The sequence below is a fragment of the Octopus bimaculoides genome, chromosome 12, assembly GCF_001194135.2.
Source record: "Octopus bimaculoides isolate UCB-OBI-ISO-001 chromosome 12, ASM119413v2, whole genome shotgun sequence".
Taxonomy (NCBI): Eukaryota; Metazoa; Mollusca; class Cephalopoda; order Octopoda; family Octopodidae; genus Octopus; species Octopus bimaculoides.
Window position 1 is genome coordinate 64,297,943 of NC_068992.1, and position 12,869 is coordinate 64,310,811.

Sequence of the window (12,869 nt, forward strand, 5' to 3'; positions counted from 1 at the left end):
TTCTGGGCATTTTAACCATTCTGCTAACTCGTCACAGAGGACAATGCTTTCATATGTGATGGGAATATAAAATATCATGTATCTTTTATTTGTTTTAGTCATTGGACTGCGGCCATGCTGGGGCACCACCTTGAAGAATTTTAGTCGAACGAATCGATCCCTGGACTTATTTTTTTTTTAAAGCCTAGTACTTATTCTGTCAGTCTCTTCGCTGAACCATTAAGTTACAGAGACGTTAACAAACCAGCACCGGTTATCAAGTGGTGGTGGAACACACACACACACGACGGGCTTCCGTCAATTTCCGTCTATCAAACTCACTCACAAGCCTTTCGGTTGGCCCCGAGTTATAGAAAATACTTGCCCAAGGTGCTACGCTGTGGAACTGAGTCCGAAACAGTGTGGTTTAAACAGATATTGAACCAGGAAATAATTTCCAATCTTTACTATTCGAATAATGGCCAATGTAGCATTAAAATCAACTTTACAGAATGTAAACGATATATTATTTTTAATAAGTATATGTATTGCAATTATCATTGAGAGCCTGACTCAAGTTGTCAGAAATTGTCAAACGAAAGAACTTGTAGCCCACTAGGATTACAAAATATAAACCCGTCTCCGGGCATAGCGTATAATAAAGAATAACGTGTAACGTATAATAAAGAAAGCACAACTACACATTGGTGCCCTAATTTACCGAATTTGTTTCAGCGAAACTTTCTGAAAAATACATATATTTAAATAACAGCTGAAATACATTTTCGAGAGTGTAGATTACGTAATGTTTGATGTATGAAACATACGACTCTAAGAAAAACAACAGTGAAATTATTTGAAACAAAGTTTGAGTTGGAGGAAGGAATATTTGAAGCTACTCCAAAACATTTTTAACTTTTCTAAATTTTATTAACATACCTATAATCTACAATCTTGAAAGTATATTTTCTCAAAATTTTGTTGTATAATAAACTACATCTTACAAACTTACAAAGAAAGAAAGATACGGAGCACTAAAGTGTAAATATGCCCGGTATATTACGATTCTGTAGTTTATAGTACTCCATAATATAGTATGATATAGTGTAATATAGAATATAATGTCGTATAGAAGTGAAAATATGGTGTGGTATAGTTTTATAAAGATACGGAAGAAAGAGCAAGAGAGAATTTAGTAGCAGAAGAAGCCAATAATTCTTTTCATCCACACCAACAAATACACCGTTCATTTGTTTACTTGGTTGCTCCCTCACGTCACCAGTAACACTCACACACATACACACTGACACACACATATATCTATACACATATACACCTAAATAAAGACATATACATGTGTATGCAGAGGGATAGAGGGAGAGAGAGCTAAAGACAAAGAGAGAGGGGCATATATTTGGCGATAGGGAGGGAGAGAGTGTACATGTATATATATCTATATATATATATATATATATATCTGTATGTTTGGGAAGCCAGGTGTCGTATGTAAGAGAGAGAGAGAGAGAAAGAGGGAAAGAATGTGTAGATTAATTGTGTAGATTTACTGTCAGTGTTCTTGTTAAGATGGCGACTGAAGGTGGTGGTAATAACTTTGGATATGAACAGACACTGGTAAGTTGGAGAACTTTATATTTATATATTGGATAGGTGTATGTGTGAGTACGTGTGGATATATACTCATATATATAGTGTGTGTGTGTATACACAGATATTTATATACATATATACTGTGTGTATATACGTATATATATATGTATATACTGTGATTGTACGTAAAATAAACTGACAAATACTTATATACACCACATATGTGTGTGTGTATATATATATATATATATATATACACACACGTTTTTATATATTTAAAATTCCCCTAATTGAAACCAATGAAAGAATATTTATCATTATATTTATGTTTATAAAGTTTCGAATCACTCCTTATTCCCGATCACAAGAAACTTTTGTGTTTTATCAGGTTTTAACTTTTAAGCTGTTCTCATTAAATAACTTTTATATACCCATGTGTACGTATGTTTGTGTATGTTGTTTAGCCCCAATAGAGTTTTAATCGAGCAAACAGGTATGATCAAAGATACCTCAACCGTGACCAATCCGTCTAGCACTCCACCAGACTATCTGATTTGACAGAGACTTGGCTGCTATTTCTGTAGACGGGTGCAGGCACCTTTGGTGGTCCGGTGTGTGTGTGTGTGTGTGTGTATATGGATGTATTTATAGTATTGGACGCACACATGTGAATGTGTGTATATATATTATAAATAGAAATGGACACGTGTGTACACGCATGTATATACATTGTACGCGGAGCGTATGTATATGCATTTATGCGTAATGTGTATATACAAACACTTATGAGTGGACACGATTTACGTATGTTGGTATTGTGTTTACATGTGTTATACAGGATCTGTGTGTGTGTGTGTATGTATATATATATATATATATGTATACACATTGATATACAAATGGGTGAGCGTGTATGTCTATGTGTGTGTTGTGTTATGTAGTTTCAGGAAGTCTGTAGAATGAAATATCACAAGATCTAATCGATGTGTATTGCTTTATTAAATGTTTCGGTGGTGGTGGTGATGCAGACACCTCTGACATCCTCACCTCTCAACTAACTCCTTTTTAATCCCTGTTAAGCCAGGGTACCTGACTTATTACCGCTGTTGTGTCTACAGTCACCGGTTGGCAGCTGTTACTAGTCGTTAGATCGCTCACATACTTCACCGACTTTCTAGGTGTCGTTATGGAAGTGACAAACATTTCTTCATTCACATTCTAGCTTAAAAAATAATCATATACATTCTCTGTTGTGTGTATATTCATACGTTGTTTAGCCTCAGGTGTGTTCTGTTCGAACATATTTTATGACCACAGTCTTTTCAGCCCCGTCTGTTTTTGTGTATTTGGGACTCATTAAAAATTTTGGGCTAGTTAAAAATATAGCCAATTCATCATTCTTATTCTAGCTCAAAAATAATAACATACACCCTCTGTTGTATGTATGTTGTTTAGCTCCTGGTTTGCTCTGATCGAACATATTTGTGATCACAGTCGTTCCAGCCTTGCCTACCTCTGTCTATTTGAGGCTAATTCTTTTGGTGTATCCGTTGCTTTTAAAGCAGTTAGGTGGTGCTTGTATACCATCGACATTTAGTTTCTTCTTTGTATGTGTTTATGTGGCATATGTGGTGTATGTCTAGTTACTGTTGAGTAAAGTAAAAGAGTAAATACAGTTTTACGTCGGTTTCGACGATGATTAACACTTCCAGCTGTTCAATAAACAGGATTGGCTGTTCATTGAATTATTGAGTGGCTGAGTACTCCGCAGACCACTGTAACCTTAGCGTAGTCTTTAGATAGAATCGACGTGACAAGATCGACCCTTATTTGTACAGTTCATCGAACGGGCTTCCCCACAAGTTTGTGTACCGGATTTCATTTATAAGGCTTTGGTCGGCCCGTGATTAATGGGAAATTTACTTGAAGACGTCACGCCTCGTGATCGCGAAGCGAACCTTTAAACCTCTCGTCTATGACTTCAGCAATCTATGTGCATGTGACGTGTGGATTTCTTTCCTTTTTTCTTTTCATTTTTTGTTGGCTGTTGTTTTGTCCTAGAGAAAGGGGCTTCCCTTCCGGGACCGGTCATATCGATGTGGTTAATGTTTTTTGTAAACACTGACACGTTGACAGCCGCCAGAAAAACCATGGGTACCAAGGTAATTATCCGGTGTGTGCGCTCGAAGTAAGTACTGATGACATAGATGTATCCTAAGAGGCATTCCATACCTGACGACATTGACAAACGTGTCCTTTTTTTAAGTAGGGGATTTTAAGGGAGATTTGGCTACTGTTTCCAGCAAGTCGAGCTATTACGGAGAGACTTCCTTATAAGTTAGTGTGTGTATATGGTTTAGAAGTTTTTTTTTTTTAGGTTTGATCTCACTGTACAGTTACATTGGTGTCTTCCGCTAATCCTTGCGTTGTGAATAGTGCTTGAAGCCGTGGTCTTTGCCCCAGTCGAAGGTGTTTGTTATATTATTCTATATGTACGTGCATTTGGGTGTACAAACCAGAGAGAGAGAGAGAGAGAGAGAGAGAGAGAACCCTTTGCTCCATGAGTGGGGGTAAATTAATCGTTTGAAGCTATTGATATCAACCCGACGTTATGTTCCTCCAGGCGACAGAAAAAATAATCATGTCACCCGAAGGAGCTAATATAGCGAGAAACATCAAAGAGACGTGTAAATCATTAGCTTTGACTGAAAATATATAGCCTGACAGTTGCTATTTATTGAACACTTTGTCAGTGTCCACCTCAGGTTATACAAGTAAGAATGTGATACGTTCAACGCATGTGTGTCATATATCACCATCATTGTTTTACCGTTCTCTTTCCCACGCTTGCATGGATCAAAGTAAACTCGTTGAGGCAGATTTCCCATGACCAGATGCCCTTCCTGTCGTCAACTTTTACCTGTTTCCAAGCAAGGTAATGTTTCCCCAAAGTCGGACATATTTTAATGGAAGATTGGAAACAAACGACACCACTTGTATAACGGTGCTGTTCGTTTATAAATATCGTGCAATATCAAGATAAAAGCAACACAGATACTCATGCAGACCCATGGCTACCAAGGCCGTCCCTCTCCCCTACACATAACTACAATGGGTTTCTTACAGTATCTATCTACCACATCCACTCAAAGATTTAGTCAGCCCTAGTCTGGCCAAGGTGTTGGGCAGTGGCACTGAACCCAAAGTCGAATGCTTCGGAAGCAAACCACATAGCCATGTCTGTGCCTAATATGTATGTATGTACATGTGTATGCAAGACAAACTCCTAGTTTAATTTCAATAAATGACCATGTATAATGTATGTGTGTGTGTGTATATATATATATATATATATATATATATATATATATTTACATGCACACAATATAGTTTTGCTATCTTGTGACAATCTTATCAGATTAATTAAAATAAAAAATTACATAAGCATCTCTCACACTCTCTCGTTATGTGTGTGTGTGATATGGTTATTACAAGTATTAATCTGGGACAGTAAACATACCAGACTCTCTTAACTGATAACAAAGAAACATCCACTCATATATACCTAAACCCATGCAGACATATATGACAGGCTTTCACAGTTTCCACCTACAGAATTCACTTAGAAGGCATTGATCAATTTGGGGCTATAGCAGAAAATCCTTACCAAAGGCACTGTACAATGGGACTGAATTTAAAGTCATGTTGTTGCAAAGTGATCTTCTTAACCACACAATCATGCTTTGCCCCTAAAGATATGTGATTTGTACCTGTGTAGGTGGAATTAAAAAACAAAAACAAAAAAAACCTTAAAATTTTTTTTTTCTTCTTTTTTTGAGTTTTAAATTTGGCTTCTTCTTGTTCAGGAGCCAGTGGCACTGGTTCAGAGAAAAATCTCATTAACAGAAGAGAGCATGACTTTTGATTTAATACACATGGGTAAGAGTTTTGGAATTGGAAGAGGAATGATAAGATGTATTGCTTATTATGATTTCCTCCACTGAAGTGGAACAAGTACAACAGGTAGTGGAGCCCAGTTTATGGTCTTCTTGGCTTACTTTCTGGATCGCTCAGTTTTGGTTCATGGTAATTAATAAAATAGTAATTGGTAATTGACTCTTTAGCATTCAGGTTACTCTGTAAAATGTCATACGTATTTATTCCTATTGTTGTGAATTAATCATGCATTATCTCATGGCTTTGAGATTTCAGTGATTTTTACAAGGGTATAAGAGGCCAAATCTGGCTGCTTTGAACAAAGAACAGGTAGATTTGGGTTGGGTTTGGCCAGCTTAGATACTAAGGGGCCAGAATGACAACAGCACAGTTTTAGAACTGAACAATGAATATAGTAGATGCAATGACGGACCTAGCAAGTTACATAAATGCTCCCTACTTCAAATCTTACATACATAAGAAAGGATGTTTAGCCTTGGGTTAGTCCTGATTGAGTAGGGTTGACTTTGGGCTAAGTACCTGCTAAATACAAAGTCTGCTCAGTCAAGTCAAGTATGATTGAGCAGACTTATCTTAAAAGACATTCTCAATGTAACCGTTTCATTTTTTTGAAACTATTTTCGTTGACAATATGCCAAGTTTATTGAGGCAATGTGACTTGCAGAAAATGCCAATTCTATTTTTTGGTAGGTATTTAACATCATTACTAGAATGACCATGAAATTTCATTTTGCTGTTAAAGTGATCTGAGATAAACTGCATCAAAATTTCCTATTAATTTATGTCCCTACCCCACACCAGCAAAATAGCGACAGTTATTTTACTAAATTCTTTTAGTATTTTCAAAATCAATTGAAGCAAAGGCAGTGTATTTGAACAGAAATACGGTAACAAATAGGTTAAGCTGAACGTCAGACACTATTGATCAGACCAATGTTGTTGCTAATCAATTGTGTATAGAATCTGCAGCATCTTATATCCTCTACCAATGAGAATATAATGAACCACTACTTGGTTAAATATTAATATAAATGGCAGTGTGTCTCAGTCTTTGTTTGTCCATCTCCCATAGGGAAGTGACTCTAAACTTATTGGATTTACCTCCCTTAGTTGCTATAGTTTAACTAGTGTAATCTGTCACATGATAGGCACAAGACCCTATATTTTTGGGGAGGGAGCCAGTCAATTAGATCGACTCCAGTATTCTACTGGTACTTAATTTACCGGCCCCGAAAGGATGAAAGGTGAAGTTGACCTCGGTGGAATTTGAACTCAGAACATAAAGACAGATGAAATACCGCTAAGCATTTCACCTGGCGTGCTAAGTCACTTGACAGATAATGATGGGGACAAAGTCTTGACACTGTTAGTAGCATTATTTATCATTATTTATATATCTATAATCAATAGATAATATTATTGTTGTTGGTGGATTGACAGATTTGTTCGAGCATTGGAAAAAAATGCCTTGTGGTATTTCTTCTAATTCTTTATGTTCTAAGTTCAAATTCCTTTACCTTTACTTTACCTTTCATCACTCCAGTGTCAATAAAATAAAGTACCAGTCTGTTACTGGGGTCAGTTGTGTCAGCTAATACTCTCCCTTCAAAAGTGACTTACTAGGGCCTAAATTAGAAACTTCTATTATTATTATTGGTAACATATTTACTAGAAATAGACAAATGACATTTGTTTTCATTTTAATTTGATTTGATCTAATTTGAAAATTAGTAGTGATTTTATTCACTAATTTGTAAGAGCTTGAAGGAATTTAAAACGAGAAGTGAAATTTTAATTTTTGTTACCTACATTTAAGTTCATGCATGGTTGTTTGATTAAGAAGCTTGCTTCCCAACCATGTCGTTGTGGTTTCAGTCCCATTGTGTAGCACCTAGAGTTATATACAATCCTAGGTTGGCTAATGTTTTGTAAGTGGATTTGTGTTATGAAAACTTACAGAAGTCCGTGTGTGTTTGTCTTGTACTACTGCTTCACAACCAGTGTTGCTTTATTCTGCTCTTTTACTTGTTTCAGTCATTGGACTGCAGCTATACTGGGACCCCGCCATAAAGGGTTTTAGTCGAAGAAATCGACCCCCAGGACTTATTCTTTGTAAGCCTAGTACTTATCCTATTGGTCTCTTTACCGAACCGCTAAGGTATGCGGACACACACAAACACACTGGTACTTAATTTATCAAGCCCGAAAAGATGAAAGGCAAAGTTGACCTTTTTGGTCAAAGATCTGCTGAATCAAGGCTGCCACCTGGAGCTAAACAACAGCAACTTGACCATCTGGCAGTGGATCTGATTTTATCTTCAGGAAGATGTCTCTTAGTAGAAAGAATTTACTACTCAAATTCTTGTTTGTTGTTTCAATGTTGTGTGACTAGGACTATATGTTTAAATCCATGTTACAGAGTAATTTCTCCTTAATGTTCCCACATGTGAACTTAGCACATTCATTTTTCTTAACACAATTGACAAATGTCATCCTTTTAAAACCTTTTAGTTGCAAAGTATCTACAGTAACACATCTCTCATTAAAAACCAAAATTCAATAATTAAACATCAAGAATGTATGTGCCATTTCTATCTGTACAAAATATCAAATAACATTATTGAAAAATGTGTCTGTCATCTAAGTAGTAGCAATTAGTATTAGTTTCAAATTTTGGCACAAGGCCACCAATTTTGGGGGAGGGGGAAAGTCAATTACATTGACCCCCAGTACTCAGCTGGTACTTATTTTATCGACCTTGGGAGGATGGAAGACAAAGTCAACCTCAGTGGAATTTGAACTCAGAACACCTAGACAAAATACCGCTAAGCATTTTGCCCAGCCTGCTAACAATTCTGCCAGCTCACATTTTATGTAGCAATTAATATTCTTTTCTACTCTAGGCATAAGGCCTGAAATTTTTGGGGAGGGGGCCAGTCAATTAGATTGACCTCAGTACACAGCTGGTACTTAATTTATCGACCCTGAAAGGATGAAAAGCAAAGTCGACTTCAGCGGAATTTGAACATAAAGACAGACAAAATACCGCTAAGCATTTCGTCCGGCATTCTACCGTTTCAGCCAGCTTGCCACCCTAATAACAATAATAATAACAGCACACTCACGCACAATAGGTGAGAGAATGGAGATATTGGTATCACATTTATTCTAGAGGTATGACTGTTTCTACAACAGATGGGTTATCTACATCTTTTAATATGGTGAAAAATATACAATCATGGATACAAATAAAATAGTTAGTGGAACATGATGCAGTCCTTGGACCCATCTGACCCCGTCAAACCTTCCAACCTATGCCAGCATAGAAGATGGACATTAAATAATAATGATGATGGTGATGGTGGTGGTGGTGGTGATGATGATGATGATGATGATGATGATGAAACCACCTGGATTTCATAACTCCCCTTTCACTTATTACCGGATATATAAATTATAATATTTTGCTTAGGCATAGCAAAACTAATAACCTGGTGTAGAACTCAATATATGTATGGTCCAGAATACAATGTTATATGAGTATAGAATGGTAACAGAAATCAAAAGATGACACTGGAAAAACCAAATGTAATGTAATGAACTTCATCCACTTACAGCCATTTCTGCTATATGATGTGGTGGACTCTTACTTGAGTACCAGAGTAACATCCTATAGCTTCATCAGAGCCTTGAATATGAAGTGCACTTTATTTGGGGAAGTTACATTTTCAGAACATGCAGGTGTTATGAGTGCAAAAGTATATGTTGATGGCTATGGAAAGAAAGATGCAAATATGTGCTTAGAGTAGAATTAAAAAGGAGATGTATGGGTAGATGGGCACACTTGTTCATATACATATATATATACATACAAACACACGTATACACACACACAAAAGTACTTGGATTGATGATCACACAGGCACACATGGATGGATGGATGGATATATATATATATATATATATATATATGCACACACACACATATATATGGGTGTGTGTGTGTGTGTGTGGGACTTTGTTTGGCCCTGTCTGCCTGAGATTTGAAACTGCATCCACACACTTGTTGATTGTCAGACAAGTGTGTGATTCTTTGTGTTTTCATCTCCACACAGGATGATTAATGGGAAACACTTGAACTCCTAGGACCTTTGCAGGTCACAGAACGGTCAGTCCTTAGTTTCAGATACAACCTGTTTCTGTACTCTCTTTGGCTTTCAGCCGGAGAACAAGGAGTAGCTTTCGGCCAGAATAAGAAAAGGACAGTGCTCTCTTTACCCTTTCTTCCTCTCTTGTCAGCACAGGGCAAACCTTACTCTTTCTCTCTCTACCAGCAGAACACAACTTCCACACTACAAACTACCAACCAGCGGGCTAACCTTTGTCATTGTCAATTATGTACAATTACTGCTATCTGACTTTCTAACCACTTGCTGGCAAATAAATCTGTAAATAATATTCTTTATTCTTCAGTGTTCTTCTTTGCTCAGTATCTCCAACACGAGAACCTTACAGTTTCACTTCACTGTTACATCTTCAAACCACAATTGGAGTCATTACATCATCCACTAGAACTGATGACCCTGATGTACAGTTACACCAGCTCACTACACGCACACACACTCACTCACACACACTCACTCACACACACACACACACACACACACACACACACACACACTTTTTATTGTTTCAGTCATTTGTTTGTAGCCATGCTGGAGCACTGCCTTTAGTCGAAAAAATTGACCGCCGGACTTATTCTTTGTAAGCCTAGTACTTATTCTATCGGTCTCTTGTTGAACTGCTAAATTACAGGAATGTAACCACACCAACATTGATTGTCAAGTGAGGATGGGGGGGACAAACACAGACACAAAGACATATATATATATATATCATTATCATCATCGTTTAACGTCTCCTTTTCATGCTGGCATGGGTTGGACAGTTTGACTGAGGACTGGCAATCCAGAAGGCTGCACCAGGCTCCAATCCAATCTGGTAATGTTTCTACAGCTGAATGCCCTTCCTAACACCAACCACCCTGAGAGTGTAGTGGGTACTTTTTACGTGCCACCAGCATGAGGGCCAGTCAGGCGGTACTGGCATTGGCCATGCTTGAATGGTACTTTTTACGTTCTACCAGCATGGGAGCCAGTCAGGCGGCACTGACATCGACCACACTCGAATGGTGCATTTTACATGCCACTGGCATGGGAGCCAGTCAGGCAGCACTGGCAAGGGTCACTCCATATATGATGGGCTACTTTTAGTTTCCGTCTACCAAAATTCACTCACAAACCTTTGGTCGGCCCAAGGCTATAGTAGAAGACACTTGCCCAAAGTGCCATGAATTTGGACTGAACCTGGAACCATATGGTTGGGAAGCAAGCTACACTAGTGCCTATAGCCTCATGATTTGATGTCCATTTTCCATGCTAGTGTGATTTGGACAGAATGTGATAATTCAGAAGGTGATTTCTATAGTTAGATGACCTTAATGCCAATCATTTGTATTCTGGGTCCTTTTTTTTTTCATGGAACCAGCACTAGTGAATCTGCTTGGCACTTGCAAGACCTAAATGGGCCCAATAATTGACAACGAATAGATGGAACAGATTAATTGTTACAACATGGTAGTGGAGAGAATAGCAGAGGTAACAGTGCTGGGATGGGAGTAATGGAGACAGCAAATAGGGAGTCAATGTGATAATGGTTATGGGGTGGGTCAAGTAGGGCTACCCTGTACGTATTGATGCATGTGGGTGTGGGTGTATATGTGTGTATATATATATATATATATATATATATTTGTATAGAATAAGGGAATTTTTAATGGAGACTACTTTGTATATAGTACAACTGTTTTTTTTTTGTGTTTGTTTATGCGCTAAGGAGTAATAAAAAATTTTTTGTTTGTAGAAGATAAAAATTCCAGTTGTCAGTACTTTACATCCGAAAACGAAATTGTGCTTACAGTGATTTATAAGACTTGGATGGGGTTCCTGTTTATATTCAAAATTCAAATAATAGAAAATAATAAAAGATAATAAAAATATATATCGCAGGAGTTGCTGTGTGGTAAGAAGCTTGCTTCCCATCCACATGGTTCTGGGTTCAGTTCCACTGCGTGGCATCTTGGGCAAGTGTCTTCTACTATAGCCTCGGGCTGACCAAAGCCTTGTGAGTGTATTTGGTAGATGGAAACTGAAAGAAGCTCATTGTATATATATATATGTGTGTGTGTGTGTGTGTGTATGAATATATATATGTATGTGTGTGTATATGTTTGTGTCTGTGTTTGTTCCTCCACCATTGCTTGACAACTGATGTTGGTGTGTTTACGTCCCTGTAACCTAGTGGTTCGGTGAAAAGAGACCGATAAAATAAGTACTAGGCTTACAAAGAATAAGTCCTGGGGTCGATTTATTCAACTAAAGGTGGTGCTCCAGCATGGCTACAGTCAGATGATTGAAAGAAGTAAAAGAGTATATAATAATAAAAGATATAAGCATGAGTCCCATCCAAGTCTTATAAATCACTGTAAGCATGATTTTGTTTTCAGATGTACTGACAATTGAAATTTTTATCTTCTACAAAATATATATATATATAGAGGTATATATATAAATATTCTAATAATTATATGCATAATTATAACAAGGGATTGGCTATAAGCCTCTCCACGCACTGGAAAAATAGATGCCAAAAGACGCTATTACGACCATAAAAACGCCAAGAATAAAACACTTGGTTGTAGTTGGGCAAAAGAAAGATAATTAATTAAACTTCTTGTTAACCATGTACAAGATCCTGTTTCAAGCTTAAAGTAAAAAATATTACGTACTACTCTCATCAACAACAATATTATAATTATGTATGTAATTATTAAAATATTTGTAAAATTTACTTGCTGACTCCCTGGTAAAATCAATGATTTTTACCCTTTATTATAATATATATATATATATACTAGCAGCTAAGCCCGGTTTCACCCGGTCAGAGAGGGATGCGAAGAGAGAAACGAAGACATTAAAAAGAGGAAGAAGTGGATACGAAGTGGTGTTTGGGTGACGGATCTTGGTAGAAAAAAAAGAATGTCATGGTGAGTTAGTAAGGAGAGCAAAGCAAGACTGGACTTACGTGGGCTGACAGGACGATGAAAAAATTGCGGACCTGAAATTGGAGCAGTTGAAGTTGCCGTTGTTATCATTAGAGTGCCTCTTGGTAGACAACGTTCTTTGTCCTTTCCTCAGGTGCACAAATAGAAAGACCCTGGAGACAGCCAACATACAGTTGTGCGTGTGAGAATACTTGATCTGTCA

At 37.3% G+C, this 12,869-nt stretch overlaps 1 protein-coding gene across 6 annotated transcripts in view; it reads left to right on the plus strand.

The window, feature by feature from the left end:
• The first annotated feature begins 1,359 nt into the window (after positions 1-1,359).
• The window catches only part of LOC106884491 (chloride channel protein 2), a 154,668-nt gene continuing 143,158 nt past the window's right edge, over positions 1,360-12,869 (plus strand). For 3 of the 6 annotated variants that reach the window (XM_052972228.1, XM_052972230.1, XM_014935906.2), the window contains exon 1: positions 1,360-1,611. In XM_052972228.1, the coding sequence (XP_052828188.1) occupies positions 1,564-1,611 (48 nt within the window). In that variant the 5' untranslated portion in view covers positions 1,360-1,563. The remainder of the gene's footprint in view (positions 1,612-12,869) is intronic. The other 3 variants (XM_014935908.2, XM_014935903.2, XM_014935909.2) reach the window with 1 other exon arrangement.